This window comes from Polyodon spathula, unplaced genomic scaffold (genome assembly GCF_017654505.1).
Source record: "Polyodon spathula isolate WHYD16114869_AA unplaced genomic scaffold, ASM1765450v1 scaffolds_1004, whole genome shotgun sequence".
Classification (NCBI taxonomy): domain Eukaryota; kingdom Metazoa; phylum Chordata; class Actinopteri; order Acipenseriformes; family Polyodontidae; genus Polyodon; species Polyodon spathula.
In genome coordinates this window covers 1-16,240 of record NW_024472491.1, presented here as the reverse complement: position 1 = coordinate 16,240, position 16,240 = coordinate 1, and the positions used below count along the sequence as shown (strand labels likewise).

Sequence of the window (16,240 nt, the reverse complement as noted above, 5' to 3'; positions counted from 1 at the left end):
TCTGCTGGTGCTGTGAAGCCACAGTGCTGCGTTGACATGTAAGTACAGACCCCTTTCTTCAGGCATGCCAGGTCAGACACCCGACAGTCTGCTAGGCCATTCAACAACAGTCTTGTTTGATGGAAAAACTCAGTTCTCTTGGTCTGTTTTAGAAGTGAAAAAAAAAAAAAAAAATGAACCAGTTAAACCCATATCCAGACCCTGATGTAGTTAATTCTCTCATTTTACCTGTTAAACCTGGAGTGGAATTGCCCTCCAGGACCGGGGTTGGACCCCCCCTGCTGTAGACACTGTAGCTGCAGATGGAAAGCACGCCCCCTGCTGTTCAGTAACAGTGTTGTTCTCATGCAGCGTGATCCGTCACCGGGATGTGCGTGCCTGTCACTACGGTGTGATAGACAAGTTCCGGCTGCAGGTGTCGGAGCAGAGCCAGCGCAAGGCCCTGGGGAGGAAGGAGGTGATTGCTACTCTGCTGCCCTCCACACAGGAGCCCCGGCAGCAGAAACAGCAGGAGGAGAAGAGGATCAAAGAGCACCTGGCAGAGAGCGTCTTCTTTGAGCAAGCCTCCTTCCAGCAAGGTAATACCACAGCTAGCCACCAGGTGGAACACTTAGTCACACTAAGAACAATCAGTTATACAAACTGCATTGAAAATGGTTTCAAAATAAGTGTTGAGTAACATCTAAATTGCCCTGTATAATTCAGTCATGTCATGTGGCCCTTTCATGCTGCACTACCGATTTTTTTCAGATCTGAAGATCCTGCCTTCTCTTAGTGCTGTTAAGAGGTCTTATATTTTGGTACTTCAATGTACTGTGTGTACAAAACATCTTTGTCCTGTTCTTATGCATACTCAGTAAAAAGGAGTTCTGTTTCACATCACATAACTTCAATTTGCATTCTTCAGCTCGACAGAAATAATTCAGAACTGAAAGGGTTCAATTAGATCTGTGCAACACTTTACACAAACACACAGCACTCCTGTCCCATTGAATATCTCCAAGCATGAGCTTTACAGCACACATTCACATCTGTCTGAAGATACAGAAACACTTCTGGGTTCATTTTGAAATGCAATCTTATATTTTTACGTCAAGCTTTTGCCAATATCTCACCAGCATGCCTCCACGCATCACAAGCAGGCAAACATTTACCAGAAGGCATTCAAATCCAAAAACCAAAGCAGCAAGAGATAGTATCCTATGCAGTTACCCACAACTTCCACCAGATGGCACTGTGTAGCTCTTCACTGTGCACATTATACAGACCAAGCAGAACACAGGGCATCACCCTGTCCAACATCACTGGCTCACAGCTTGCCAGCGCACAAGTTCAAGATCTCTGTCGTGGTTTCTGAGTGCATGGGGTTTGGTGTGCTCTCTCACATCTCTATCATTGCTCACAGTACATTTCCTTAAGTGCATGTCTAACAGTGCCAGTCAGCGGGTGCTTGTACAGCATTGTCCTGGCGGCTGTAACTACAAAGCTGTTTCCCTCCATCTCTAGAAAGCAGAGCAGCCTCTGCAGGGCCCAGCCTCCTCACTGTGTTCCTGGGCCTGGTGTGCGTGGCTGCCCTCATGCTGCCCACACTGGGTGAACTTGAGTCCAGAGTGCCGGTCTACCTCCATTTAAGTGTTAACAAGAAACTAGTCGCTGCTTATGTATTAGGTGAGTACCAGGCACAGAGAGAGCAGAGGAGGGTGGGAAAAAAAAAAAGACATGACTCACCGCAGGGGCTACAGAGCTCTCTCTACATCTCTGCTGATTGGTGTTTACACAGAGGGAGGAACCAAGAAGAGCAGATCAGCTCTGCAGTTAACCCACTGTCTACCAAATTCATTTTCCTTTCAAAACAGTATCATAACACAAGCATGTATTTATGTAATTACATTTAGACTTCACTTCCGCGAATTACAAAATGAGAGCAAGTGATCGTAAGAGTATAGTTAAAGAATTTAAAAACAAGTAGATGAGAACAATGGCACTGAATGGGTTTTGGAATTCCAAAAGTGTAAAATTCACCAGTCCATGAAAGCCAGGAGTGAAACCCAGTGTGGCTCAAACAGATTTGAAATGAGTCTTAATTAGTAGATTAGTAGAAATGTCTTGAGGAAAGTTTATTTTGAATGTATGTATTTATTTCACACAGGTCTTGTCACAATGGTTATTCTCCGGACATGAAGTGCCCCGGGTTCGAGTAGCCTTGTGAATGGACTTGGGAGAAGCGCACTGCAGACACGCGGAGTGGAAACTGACCCGGGAGGGGGGCAGGGAAGTCATTTCATAATAAATCACGTGATTAAACTGTTACAGCGACACAGAGAAGGGAATGCATCACGCGACGTTCTAGCAGGACGGGCTGAAACCACAGTGCTTCTCCAAGCAGGGGGCTGTCCGGGGAGAGGGAGGGGGAAGGGGGTCCCGATTCACGGTCAACACTGCAGGGTTTTCTATTGAAAAACTGAAACATTTTATTAAAGTGTCATTCAAATGTAACCCCTTGGCTGCCTTCTTGTTATTTTTTGGTTGCTCCGTTTCCATTAACGGGTCAATCCCACCCCGATAAAGTCCCAGCTTCTTTCTTTAAACACATTTGATCTGCACATCAGTAACCTCCTTATATGAGAGGCGCCTATTACCAGATTCACCGACCACAGCAACAGCTTTAATACACAGATCGGATATAAAATACTGTTTACCTATTTCACTGTCCTTTGGGGACCCAGCACTTTGACATAAAACTCCTCTGGCTAGCTCCAGCTTAGGGATTGGCTAAAAGCTGGTTGCCAAGGGAGACAGCCTTCTGTTGTGTCTGTGCACCTGCCCCCCCCCCCCCCCCTCCTACTGTGCAGCAGTGAGGCCTCAGTCTGGGTGCCTGGAGTGAACCCAGAGAGAAATGGACCGATACCTGAACCAGGGGCTTCGCACACAGCGTCCACACCAGCCCCCCCCCCCCCCTGAGGCTTCCAAAGCAGGGCAGACCGCCCGAGTCCCAAAGAGCAAGTGAGCGAGGTGCTGCTAAGGAAGTGGGACGAATCAGAACTCTGACGTGCCACGCCCTCCCCAGTTCCCATAGCAACAGCTAGCATCTGTACCTCTGCAAGACCGCTGGGATTCGCAGTCTCGCTCGACAGCAGGGAGGGTCGGCTGTCCTGAGCTCTGGCGTGTCCCCGGACAGCCAACTCCAGTCTGGACCGGAGCGAGATGGAGAGGGGCTCAGACACCTCTCCTGCTCCAGATGTCCTAAGGCACAGATCCACTTAGAGCACGCTTCCAAACAAACTGAATCTCACCCTTCTTACTGTAAAAAAAACTACAATTATACAAAGACAAACAAAAAACACACTTACTGCCTGTTAATGACATCTGACTGCAGTCTGACCTGAAAATAAACAGTAAAGAGTTAGCAGGTACAAACAGGGCAGCCAGACTTCACACCACTGCCCTAATTACTCACAGATTTCACCAATTTTGAAGATTTTTTTGTACAACAGCACATAAAAAAAAATAGTTGAAACAAGTTTTAAAAAGCTGAATGTGAAGGACAGAAGTGTGCCTAAAACAGCACATCCTTTTTTAAAAAAAATAGTCTATTTTATAGCATATTATTAAAACACCAACGCAAAAGTTAAACAAAGTTCAATACATTTTGAACATAGCCATTAACTCAGGTATTGCGGGAAATTTAACTGGCAATAGCCAATTGCGTCAAGGACTAAAAATATATTCATTTCATTAATTGCACGCTTTCCAGCATTAAACCAAAACTCTGCATTGGCAATATTCTTACACTTACCTCGCCACCTCCTGCTTCTAGTAATTCTCCACCGCAAGTATCCTCTGTGCCATTACTTCCTTACGGGAACATTAGTTTGCTAGGCAAGGCACCAGCTTCCACGTGAAAGTGCTTGGGAATACCGATCAGCCCCACGACAAAACCACAGTGCTTTCCACCTGCACCTCCGACACTGCAGCCACGCCCTGCCCCGTTAAAAGATCACTTGCCATATTTTTGAAGTGTCAATTTCTGAGGCTTCCACAGACCAGTACTCAATAAAAGGCAGGCATTATTGCTTCTGCAAGTAGCTGAACAAAACAAATTCATATATAAACCATCCATTTGACTGGCATCAGGGAGTAGAATTTGTACTGGCAATAGGAAACTCCAGCAAGTCTGCTACCAGAAGTTATTCCACAGATAGTAACCACTTCATCTTAATAAACCCAACTCAATGACATCAAGGGATGACGTCATCACACACCCATAACCGGGAATCCGAAACAGAGAGGCAAGGCAAGCAGGCAGCTGTACAGCGAATCCTTTATTTACTTACAAGCCAGAAGCAAATCTCTTTCAATCCTGCAATGTGTAAATACATAAAGCATGTACAGGGATTACAATACAGAGGGGCAGGGCAAGTCCTAACTTCATCTGAAGACAGTTTAATTGACTAACAGTGACTTCAACTGAAGTAACTTGTTTTAACACAGTACTGCCAATTGCAATTTTGATCAGTGGTGTGTTGGAATTGATTAAAAGGGAATCGATTTTAAAAAAGAACGAGGAATTGATTCTAACCCTGCTGGGGTTATTGTACAGAAATCACGCTGCCTTCTGGGACTTTACAATATGCATATTCCCTTTAAGAGAGAGTGAGGAAAATACAATCCACAGGTACAGTGGAACACGTGGAAACAAGAGAGGATCAAACCTGTACAAGAAAATACAATCCACAGGTACAGTGGAACACGTGGAAACAAGAGAGGATCAAACCTGTACAAGAAAATACAATCCACAGGTACAGTGGAACACGTGGAAACAAGAGAGGATCAAACCTGTACAAGGTGCTTCTTGTATTAACAAAAAGAATAAACAAACAGAAGTGTTATCAGAAACACACAATTATTTTTATTAAACCTCCTCCTCTCCTGTTGCTGGTTTCTTTAAATCTACAATCTTGAGAATACATATATACGATTGCAAGCCATGGGAAGCAGCCCCCTCTCTGTTTTACAATATATTCACATACCACACTTACAATCACTTGCACCAAGGCAACATGTAGACTTCAATGGACATTTTAAATTCTGAACTTTTTTTTGTAAACTCAGCAAATAATCTACCTAAATGAAATATATACATATTTATAAAATTAATTTAAAATAAAAATACTACAACCAACCACTTAAGTGACTGAAACACGTGTTAATGTGTATGCTGTGGTGTGTGGTGTGTGTGTGTGTGTGTGTGTGTGTAATATATATATATATATATATATATATATATATATATATTATATATATATAAATATAAAATTAAATTGCACATAACATTTGATTTATAAAATAAAAACATTGTAAAAGTGGTGATCATTTTTTTGAACCGCCTGCCACCCCCCCAAAAAAATAAATACATTTCAGTTTGCTGCTTTTTTACTTTTAAAAAAATCTCCCCATGAATGTTCAGCCCGTCTCTCATCCATCTGACAAACAGAGCGCAGATCACTACAAACATAAAGATGAGAAGTGCAGTCTGGACAGAGTCTTCAATACAACTCCATGGAGACTGTAGAATAGGGACTCTAACTTCATTAAACTCAAGCGCAATTCTAAACTGTACTAATGTGCTTATGCTGCAAAACGAGAGCAAAAACCACTTCAAAACTAGTGTAATGACAGCCACTGGAGAGGAAGCAGCGCTTGGCCAGGGTAAGGTAGATCAAGATATATATCTACACATAAAAAATAAATGCAAAAAAAACCACACATGGTTCACAACTCTGGCAGCATAGCCTATAGACTCTCATATTACAAACTTAGCGTGATACTGTAGAACGCTTCTTAATAATCCTAGTGCGATCCTGGCTGATCTACGACAGGCTAAAGAGAACACACACGTAATCAGAAAGGCTTCGAGGGGTCAGATGGAAACAGCGCTGGATTTAGTGACGGGAGACCTGCGATAATATGCCCGATCATTTCTGCAATCCCAGTTTTTAATGCAAGTAAAGAATGACAGGGTGTGCAACTTATAATAAACGTCTGCCAATATGAACAAAGCTTTTAAATGTGCAGACCACAGCACCAGACCACTTCAGGAACACATCGTCACACAGCCTGGATGCTGGATCTCCAGTTTACATTAAAGCTGCTCTTCAACAAACACAAATAAAAAGCATACCCCGGTTTGAAAGAGTAACTGCAGAGCTCGATTCCACTCCCAAACACACATCTGTACTCTGCACACTACAAACGCCAGCCACGTTTAAACAGACTCCACACCCTTGTCCTTGATCAAGTGCTCTAAAGTGCAGAGTGAAAGCAGCATTACCCCCACTGATGAAGAATTCCACTTCAACGCTGTCCTCTTTATAACCGTTATCAAATATATTAAACGATTCTCTCTTTCACTATAACAAGCAGCCTACTTATTCATTCAATGAAACACCCGTTCGAATGGGTCTTAAAATACTGCAGCTGGGATTGCAGTTCACTTGTGCAGAAACAGGGTAGAGTGAAGTAGTGTGTACGTCTCGGTTAGGTGTGTGAAAAACCCTCGTCTAGTGTCCAATCCCTGCCAGGGACATTCACACCACAGCGCCAGTGCTTCTGGAGACACGAAAGTCAAGTACAGCCAAGGATGGGAGAAAAAGAAATGATTCGTTGAGCACTCGCAGTTATTCCAGGTTTTACTGGCAGTTTAATGCCACCCTAAGAGTTTCCTCTCTACAGCTTCACTAAAGCAAGATGAAAACCTGGAATGGCCCAAACTGCTATTCAACTTCAGCAATATTTACATCCCAGCAGCAAAAAAAAAAAAAAAAAAAAAAAAAAAAAAAAAAAGGTTATTTTTGCATTTCCAGTTTAAACTTGTCACAGTGAATCATCAGAGCAATGTCACAAAATCAGTTTTTTTTCTATTAGAGGAAGAAAAAAAACACACCACCACCCAATTCGTTTGCCAATTTTCCCCGTGAGCACGCCCCCTAACTTGCTTACCCTTCTGAAAATTAAACAGATGCCATTGTGACTACAGCTTGACCAGCACCTCCTGTCCATTGATCTCTTCATCGCTAACGCTGAACTGCAGGTCAGTGCACCTCACAAACACACACACAAAAAGCTGCTGAACTGTTCTGCATTAAACTGTAAACAATCCTTAAAGTAAAAGAACAAAAACTCAAAGTAACTAAGCCCAGCAGGCGTTTGGTTCAGCAGAAGGTCACTTGGGAGACCGGTCAAGCACAGGGCTGAATGAAGAGCAGGGGTAGGGGCACTGCGACGAGGAGCCCATCTCCGCAGGGGAGTCCGAAGAGGAGTCCATCTTGGCGGGGGAGTCCGAGGAGGAGCCCAGTCTGCGCAGACTGCCATCCAGGAACCGCGAAGATAGACTGCAGAGAGAGAGAGAAAGATCATTGCTGGGAAATCATTAAAACCAGTGGTGTGCTCCTGCATGTGAAGGGGCTGGTTCCCGGAAGCACTGTTGCCATCGTCTGTCAGCCTTCTTGAAAGAAGTAGTTGCTAATGCATCAAGAGAACTGCAGACTTAAGACTGAATCAGACAGTTGTGCGGGAGATGAGAGTCATGTGACGTAGCTTACCTATTACGCTAGTTCCGGCACACCACTGCTGTCTATAGAATACAGTACCAGAATGGTGCTCCACCTCCACTACACCACTGCGGTCTACAGAATACAGTACCAGTGCAGTGCTCCAGCTCCAGCTCACACTGCTGTCTATAGAATACAGTACCAATGCAGTGCTCCAGCTCCACTGCTGTCTATAGAATACAGTACCAGTGCAGTGCTCCACCTCCACTACACCACTGCGGTCTACAGAATACAGTACCAGTGCAGTGCTCCAGCTCCACTGCTGTCTATAGAATACAGTACCAGTGCAGTGCTCCACCTCCACTACACCACTGCGGTCTATAGAATACAGTACCAGAATGCAGTGCTCCACCTCCACTACACCACTGCGGTCTACAGAATACAGTACCAATGCAGTGCTCCAGCTCCACTACACCACTGCTGTCTATAGAATACAGTACCAATGCAGTGCTCCACCTCCACTACACCACTGCGGTCTACAGAATACAGTACCAATGCAGTGCTCCAGCTCCACTACACCACTGCTGTCTATAGAATACAGTACCAATGCAGTGCTCCACCTCCACTACACCACTGCGGTCTACAGAATACAGTACCAGTGCAGTGCTCCAGCTCCACTACACACTGCTGTCTATAGAATACAGTACCAATGCAGTGCTCCAGCTCCACTACACACTGCTGTCTATATAATACAGTACCAATGCAGTGCTCCAGCTACACTGCTGTCTATAGAATACAGTACCAATGCAGTGCTCCAGCTCCACTACACACTGCTGTCTATATAATACAGTACCAATGCAGTGCTCCAGCTCCACTACACACTGCTGTCTATAGAATACAGTACCAATGCAGTGCTCCAGCTCCACTACACCACTGCTGTCTATAGAATACAGTACCAATGCAGTGCTCCAGCTCCACTACACACTGCTGTCTATAGAATACAGTACCAATGCAGTGCTCCAGCTCCACTACACACTGCTGTCTATAGAATACAGTACCAATGCAGTGCTCCAGCTCCACTACACCACTGCTGTCTATAGAATACAGTACCAATGCAGTGCTCCAGCTCCACTACACCACTGCCGTCTATAGAATACAGAACCAGAACGGTGCTAGTCACGTCAGAGATTTATACTACCAAGTCTGAGCAGATTCCCTATGCACACTGGGGCTAATCAAGCTTCTAATAAAACCTGGAGTGGGTGAAACTGCTATGCAACCGGAGTCTTATTCCCATCCCTATGTATGTGTTGGAGTATTATACTACCACTCAGCCTGTGCTGGGAGACTGATGGCCCTGTTAACTCCATGTGGTTTACTCTAGCATGTCAGTGATCTGTCCGGACTCCCTGTGGAGAGACAGGGAGCCGGAACCAGTACAGCCTGTGAGCCCCCAGGCAGAGGCCCGGTCCAACTCCGAGCTGCCACATGCAGTGGAAGAGACCCTGACACCCAGTGTGTCAATAACAGCCATCGTCAGCAGCACAGCTGTTAAGACAAACAGGGCCATCAGTGTAAAAAAATTAAAAAGCACACAGTAGCCTACAGGTGCAGTATATGCATCTACATATGAAAAGGAGGTGCACTACACCTGCTCAGACAGCTGCCCCCACATTCTGATGCTCAACCTGTCTAAATTATAAGGTCAGTCGGATCAGTATTTTTCTAGATTTGTACAAAGACCAGTGTCTATCTAGGGGTGTCTTCACTACATCCCCAGCACACTGGACTCCAACCGCAATGATAGGGTGCCGTTCACTACAGAACTGGGCTACGAGATAAACTGCATTGTGCTTAGATTTAATCTAATGCACAGCATCGATCCTGGACTGGCTGCACCCTCCCCGGGGAGCGCTCTCCCGAGCCTCACCAGGAGCCGAGGTCGGGCAGGTGCGACATGTCAGGAGTCAGCATGGTGGTCGTCCCCTGGAACAGTCTCTTCGGCTGGCTCTCCGTTTCCATTTCACCTGTAAAAAAAAAACCAACACACACAAAAGATGATAAGCAACACACAAAATAGGACATGCAGGTGTCTGAGGGCCTGCTGGTTAATAAAACACACTTGTATTATTTTAATATTTATATACATCTGACTTTAATGTGATCACTCCCCTGCTAGAGCGATATGTTTCTAACTAAAAAGTATTTGAATCCAAATCCCAGGGATTCGAGACGGAAGTGTATTTAATAATGATGAGGATGATATTTATACCTTTTCTTTTGAGGGGTCCAAGGGCACTCGGTCGGATACAGTTAATGGGACTTTGACTCCTTCGTCTGCAACATAAATAAACAGAATCACGCACTGAAACGTTTACTGGTCTCCTGCTCTGTGGTTCTGAAGTGGCTGCTCTTCGGTTCTGAAGTGGCTATGTGCAGGTACTGCTCTGTGGTTGAGGGGGCTGTGTGCAGGTTCTGCTCTGTGGTTGAGGGGGCTGTGTGCAGGTTCTGCTCTGTGGTTGTTTTTTTGGATGGTTTGACTCACGTTGCAAAGCGTCTGGTGGGACTGGGGACAGGGCTGGGAGGAAGCCCGTTACTGCTCACGAAGATCTGCAGAGACGGCGAGAAACATTGCTGAAACAAAACAGATATATATTTACAGGGTGGTAACAAGGCTCACACACTGAACTGAATTACATGCATTAACACAATACTAAACATTCACTGGAAGACTGCGTCAATTAGCAAAGAGATTGCACTGAAGGAAACTAAATGAAATAAATCCTTTGACAAATGATGAGAAAGCTGCTGGCATGTGAACGAGTAGGATTAATGCCAGGAGGTACTGGTAACATCCCAGCACTCGCAGTACCTGGTACAGCATGAGACGATGCAAACTACAGCCAAGCCTCCTACCTTCCCAATCCCTCTGGTGGGAGACGGAGCTGGGGACACAGGAACAAAATCAATCCGCTTTGGAGACGCAGACTTGTCCAAGTCATTATCACTCTGAGACAAGAGGAGAAGAGAAGCTTAGGAATAACCAGCGAGAGGGCCAGTCATGTCAGAGATTTATACTGCCACATCAGAGCTGGTTCCCTATACACGCTGTGGGTAATCAAGCTTGTAATAAAACCTGGAACGGGTGAAACCGCTATGCAACCGGAGTCTTATTCCCACCACTGTGTATGGTCATGCATGTTGGAGTATTATACTACCACTCAGCCTGTGCTGGGACTGGTGGCCCGGTTAACTCCATGTGGTTTACTCTAGCATGTCAGTGGTCTGTCCGGACTCCCTGTGGAGAGACAGGGAGCCGGAACCAGTGCAGCCCGTGAGCCCCCAGGCAGAGGCCCGGTCCAACTCCGAGCTGCCACATGCATAACAGTTCTCATGTACCATGAAGTAGCGATCGATTGTCTTAAACTGCAGCATCATCATCATCACCACCACAAACGCTCTCATGCTGCAAAACCAGGTTGTTTCAATGAGAGAACTGAAAAAATTGAAGGGCACTCAAGAGCTCTTCAGCCAACTACAGAGCTGTATAAACATTAAAATCTGAGGCCAATAAAATCTGAGGGCATCTTTTAGTTACCAGACTAAGACTCTCCTCCCAGGACTGGCTCATCTGCATGGCTGCCTGCACCTCCCTTAAAGAGAAGGAGAGAGGTGTGAGCACACAGGCAGCAGGCATTAACAATCCCTCACTAACACACACACAGATCAACAGGCGCAAAAACGTACATGTTACATTGCAAGTGAATGATACAGCCATTCTAACAGAATATTATTGCATGCACAACACACACACACACACACTACTGTAATAAAAACACAAAGCAAGAAGACTGACCACAGATTAAACCAGTCATCTTAAAGCACAGTGTTTGGACGGGCGAGATCTGGCCAGGTTCCCCACACTCACCTCTCACGAGCAGTCTCCCTGTTCATCACGTCTACGCCTTCCTCCTGAAGGACACAGTGAAACTCAGCCTCTGTATGCACAGCTCCATTAAAGTCCACCTTATCTACCATTTTGCAGAATTTCACATATTTTGTTTGTTAAGGTCACCACTACCCCTGCCCCCTGTCTACATATTTCACAAGCCTATGCTCACAACACTGCCGACAAGGGATCAGTGGCAGTGCGGGCTTTTCACTGCATACCTGATAACATACAGTGCTTTAACACGACTGAAAATGCACAGCTAAAAATAGGTTAACATCCAAAAACAGCTGATAGAATTGGAGATCTTTACCTGTTTGATCTGATAGAGCCGGCTGCTGGGAACACGAACAGGCGAAGAGGGAGGGATCTGGAAAGACAGAGACACAGATCAGCGTACAGGAGAGTGGAGACCGCTGCTCTGAGACACACAGGTTAGCGTACAGGAGAGTGGAGAGCGCTGCTCTGAGACACACGCCAGCGTACAGGATAGTGGACAGCGCTGCTCTGAGACACACGCCAGCGTACAGGACAGTGGAGAGCGCTGCTCTGAGACACAAGCCAGCATACAGGACAGTGGAGAGCGCTGCTCTGAGACACAAGCCAGCGAACAGGACAGTGGAGAGCGCTGCTCTGAGACACACGCCAGCGTACAGGACAGTGGAGAGCGCTGCTCTGAGACACAAGCCAGCGTACAGGACAGTGGAGAGCGCTGCTCTGAGACACACGCCAGCGTACAGGACAGTGGAGAGCGCTGCTCTGAGACACACGCCAGCGAACAGGACAGTGGAGAGCGCTGCTCTGAGACACACGCCAGCGTACAGGACAGTGGAGAGCGCTGCTCTGAGACACAAGCCAGCGTACAGGACAGTGGAGAGCGCTGCTCTGAGACACACGCCAGCGAACAGGACAGTGGAGAGCGCTGCTCTGAGACACACGCCAGCGTACAGGACAGTGGAGAGCGCTGCTCTGAGACACAAGCCAGCGTACAGGACAGTGGAGAGCGCTGCTCTGAGACACACGCCAGCGTACAGGACAGTGGAGAGCGCTGCTCTGAGACACAAGCCAGCGTACAGGACAGTGGAGAGCGCTGCTCTGAGACACAAGCCAGCGTACAGGACAGTGGAGAGCGCTGCTCTGAGACACACGCCAGCGAACAGGACAGTGGAGAGCGCTGCTCTGAGACACACGCCAGCGTACAGGACAGTGGAGAGCGCTGCTCTGAGACACACGCCAGCGTACAGGACAGTGGAGAGCGCTGCTCTGAGACACAAGCCAGCGTACAGGACAGTGGAGAGCGCTGCTCTGAGACACAAGCCAGCGTACAGGACAGTGGAGAGCGCTGCTCTGAGACACACGCCAGCGTACAGGACAGTGGAGAGCGCTGCTCTGAGACACAAGCCAGCGTACAGGACAGTGGAGAGCGCTGCTCTGAGACACACGCCAGCGTACAGGACAGTGGAGAGCGCTGCTCTGAGACACAAGCCAGCGTACAGGACAGTGGAGAGCGCTGCTCTGAGACACACGCCAGCGTACAGGACAGTGGAGAGCGCTGCTCTGAGACACAAGCCAGCGTACAGGACAGTGGAGAGCGCTGCTCTTTGCCAGGATGTGCTGGAAATGCAGCTGTAGTGACACTCAGACTCCTGTCAAAGCGAACTTCTTGAATCAGATCTGATTGTCTTAACCTCAGAACTACTGCTATTGTCTGACAAACGTAGGGTGGCTAATTAAGAGCTTGTTCCTGCACCTTTAGTTAGATTCTATACAGAAACACAAGTACTTTATATATCCAATTATATCCCCTTCAGTCAAAGTGCACAATTGTACCACGTTAGGTTTCATATCTATGTATAGACTGGATTTGCATAAATGTTTTTTTTTTAGCTCAAAGTTATGACTGGGACACTTCAACTGCCACAGAAGTTCACATAAATTTAACATTTCTGTAAAATTGTATTTAAATTTGTGAACGAACGGGATCTACCAAAGAAAAAAACTAAAACGAATCCAGCCCACAGTCTGGCTTTTCAGAACAACTCCGCATTCTGAAGCTATTTCTGACATCACCGACGGGACTGTGGAAAAGCATCACATTTTATTCTAATATTATATCTAAATATCACCCCCGTGTTAGAGAGCCAGGCATTGCTGTGAGCAGGGCAGGCTTACCAGACTGTGGCGGTTCACAAGTGTTGTGCTGTTTCTGCGACTGCGCAGCGTCTCTCCCTGGAACACTGGAGTGTGATCACTAGACATAGGCGAAAGAACCACAGAAAAACAGGCTTATCAACACACACTACTATCCAACTCCCCTAACTGGTCAAGACAATTTCATTAGCCTTGTATACCTCAGGGACGGAAATAATCCATTGCTGGTTTTACTGTGTTTAATAAGCCACTGAGCTTTGCACACTGTGGGTAATCAAGCTCGTAATAAAACCTGGAATGTGTGAAACTGCTATGCAACAGGAGTCTTATTCCCATCCCTGTGTATTGTCATGCATGTTGGAGTGTTATACTACCACTCAGCCTGTGCTGGGAGACTGGTGGCCCTGTTAACTCCATGTGGTTTACTCTAGCATGTCAGTGGTCTGTCCGGACTCCCTGTGGAGAGACAGGGAGCCGGAACCAGTGCAGCCCGTGAGCCCCCAGGCAGAGGCCCAGTCCAACTCCGAGCTGCCACATGCAGGGGTATGAAAAGGTCTGTAACTGCAAGGGCAGCTTGACTGTTTGAATGCAATGATTATTGCAGAGGGCAGCAATATTCAAAGGATCACAGACACAAGGAAGGCTCGACAAGCAGTCAAACCCAAGTATGTTCAGCTGCTCAAGAATCCAAGGACAGAATCCTCATTTGAATTTAGTAAGTGTGCAGACGAGATAGATTAGACATGCCCCACAGGAAAATAGCACTAGATATTTTAAATTTAAGAAAGCAGTTAGATTGTTTGGCCACCAGTGGCACAACATGCTATGCAAAAGTCTCAGTGAAAGCGGAATAAGGGGCTCTAAATATTTTTAATATTATTAGGGTTCAAACTCTTAGCAAAACTAAAAGTTAACATTCTGAGGGTTTAAATGCCACTTATAAGAAGGGGTGGGGTGTAACTAATTATTCTAATAACTTGCCCTAACCCACAGGGCAGCATTGTTAAAATAATTAAACAAAAAATAATAATCTTGTAATTAAATAAAAAACACATTCCAAATACCAGCAGTCCGCTGTGAAAACCCAACCCCTCCCGAGCGCTGGAGTCTCGTACCTCAGCCCGTTTATCATGGGGGCACTGCTGGACCGCCTCAGGTTCCCGTCCGCCTGTAACATGGACACGGGGGTACTCAGGTCCAGTTCCATCTTCTCTTGAGTCATGACCGCAGGACTGTTCGTGAATACCGCGCGTCCAATTTACAAGTGTATCACAAGTAGCGGCGGGGACGCTTCAGCGCACCATTTAAACACCAGAGCGCTGAACAGTAACACTGCAACCTGCCCTGGTGCGCTGAACAGGGAGGCGGTCCAGCTCACATTCACACTGCGACTAACACACTTAAATACAGCTCCATGGTTTTGTTTTTTTGGTTTTGCAACAAGTCTTTCTAATTACTTATCTGAAAAACTTTTTTTTTTTTTTTTTTTTTTTTTTTTTTTTTTTAAACAACCCCCGGCGCGCGTGTCTTAGAGGAGTCGAGCCTCATGCAAATCTCAGCATTTCGCTTAGGCGGCCGGGGGGGCGCACCACCCTACCCTAGCCCAAACAAACTGAAACTAAACAACTAAATCCAAAATCGAAACAGATCATATATACAGTATACAAACAAAAACTATTTTCACCTGGAACGCTTAAACTGTGACAATAAAACAAATACAAATCTACAGCATCCCACTTCTTTGCTCAGGCCGAGACCCAGCCACCAAAAAACACAGGGGCTCGAGTGTTATGCAGCAACCCCTAAATCCAAAACCCTTGCAGAACGGGTTCGTGCACCGCGCGCCGCTCCGAGCTAAGTGCAAGGGTACCAGCGAGCACCCGACCGAGCCGCGCGCTCTGTTTCCAGCCTGTCGCTGTGTATCGATTAATTCGATTATTTATTTATTTGGGATCGATATGCAACTGCTCTGTTTATCCCTCTGCCTCGCGCTGCCGCAGCACTCCTTCCTCAACCAAACTTCCCGCCCCTTTTCCCAACCCGTTCGGATGATTGATAGCTGGAACGGCCAATGAGTGGCTCTCAACCAGCCGGCCTGAAGGCACGTGGAGCACTTTTTTTTGTAGCCAACCAGCAAACCAATTGACGGCATTTCCTGGAGCAAGTTTGATTAACACGGAGCAGAGCCCCGCCCCCGCCTCGGCGTTTGTGAGCGCGCCTGCGCAACACCAATTCAAGTGCACGAATTTAAACGATCAATGTATTTTTTTTTTGAAGTAAAATATTTTGCTAACAAAATGATTTTTCACGCGAGCCGCATCATTTCTCAAAACGTGTTGCCTGTGATGTTGCTCAGACTTCGGTTCCGAGATAAGATTCGAATTGATATATATATATATATATTATATATATATATATATATATATTATATATATATATATATATATATATATATATATATATTATACAGTTAGAACACAAGAGGGCGCTCTCTCAGCGGCATTGCATTACTGCATTGTCTGCAGTATTACTTTTAAAACACGATGCACCCTAGAGATGGCACCAGAAGCACAACACGGTTTCTGGAGTT

The 16,240-nt window shown here is 46.1% G+C and overlaps 2 protein-coding genes, 1 long non-coding RNA gene and 3 other non-coding genes across 6 annotated transcripts; 2 read left to right on the top strand and 4 right to left on the bottom strand.

The window, feature by feature from the left end:
* Positions 1–6: 6 nt before the first annotated feature.
* Positions 7–2,684, top strand: LOC121309206 (motile sperm domain-containing protein 1-like; the record flags this gene model as incomplete). The annotated part of the gene is made up of 4 exons (XM_041242119.1): positions 7–38; positions 352–578; positions 1,507–1,668; positions 2,150–2,684. Coding segments are annotated over 4 exons (453 nt in total), but the record flags the coding sequence as incomplete, so codon positions are not given.
* Positions 2,685–4,525: 1,841 nt separating this feature from the next.
* LOC121309207 lies at positions 4,526–4,845 on the top strand. The gene is made up of 2 exons (XR_005948609.1): positions 4,526–4,675; positions 4,738–4,845. It is a non-coding gene; the product is annotated as an uncharacterized LOC121309207 (long non-coding RNA).
* A 2,050-nt stretch (positions 4,846–6,895) lies between these two features.
* On the bottom strand, positions 6,896–15,143 carry LOC121309205 (P2R1A-PPP2R2A-interacting phosphatase regulator 1-like). Its single transcript, XM_041242118.1, has 10 exons — positions 14,766–15,143; positions 13,672–13,750; positions 11,813–11,869; positions 11,479–11,522; positions 11,149–11,203; positions 10,467–10,559; positions 10,096–10,184; positions 9,823–9,887; positions 9,481–9,577; positions 6,896–7,391 (listed from the first exon to the last, which is right to left on the bottom strand). Exons 1-10 carry the CDS (start codon positions 14,870–14,872, stop codon positions 7,223–7,225), a joined length of 855 nt encoding a protein of 284 aa, XP_041098052.1. The 5' UTR covers positions 14,873–15,143; the 3' UTR covers positions 6,896–7,222.
* On the bottom strand, positions 8,856–8,995 carry LOC121309209. Its single transcript, XR_005948611.1, has one exon. It is a non-coding gene; the product is annotated as a small nucleolar RNA U109 (small nucleolar RNA).
* On the bottom strand, positions 10,747–10,900 carry LOC121309211. The gene has a single exon (XR_005948612.1). It is a non-coding gene; the product is annotated as a small nucleolar RNA U109 (small nucleolar RNA).
* On the bottom strand, positions 14,003–14,158 carry LOC121309208. The gene has a single exon (XR_005948610.1). It is a non-coding gene; the product is annotated as a small nucleolar RNA U109 (small nucleolar RNA).
* Positions 15,144–16,240: the final 1,097 nt, after the last annotated feature.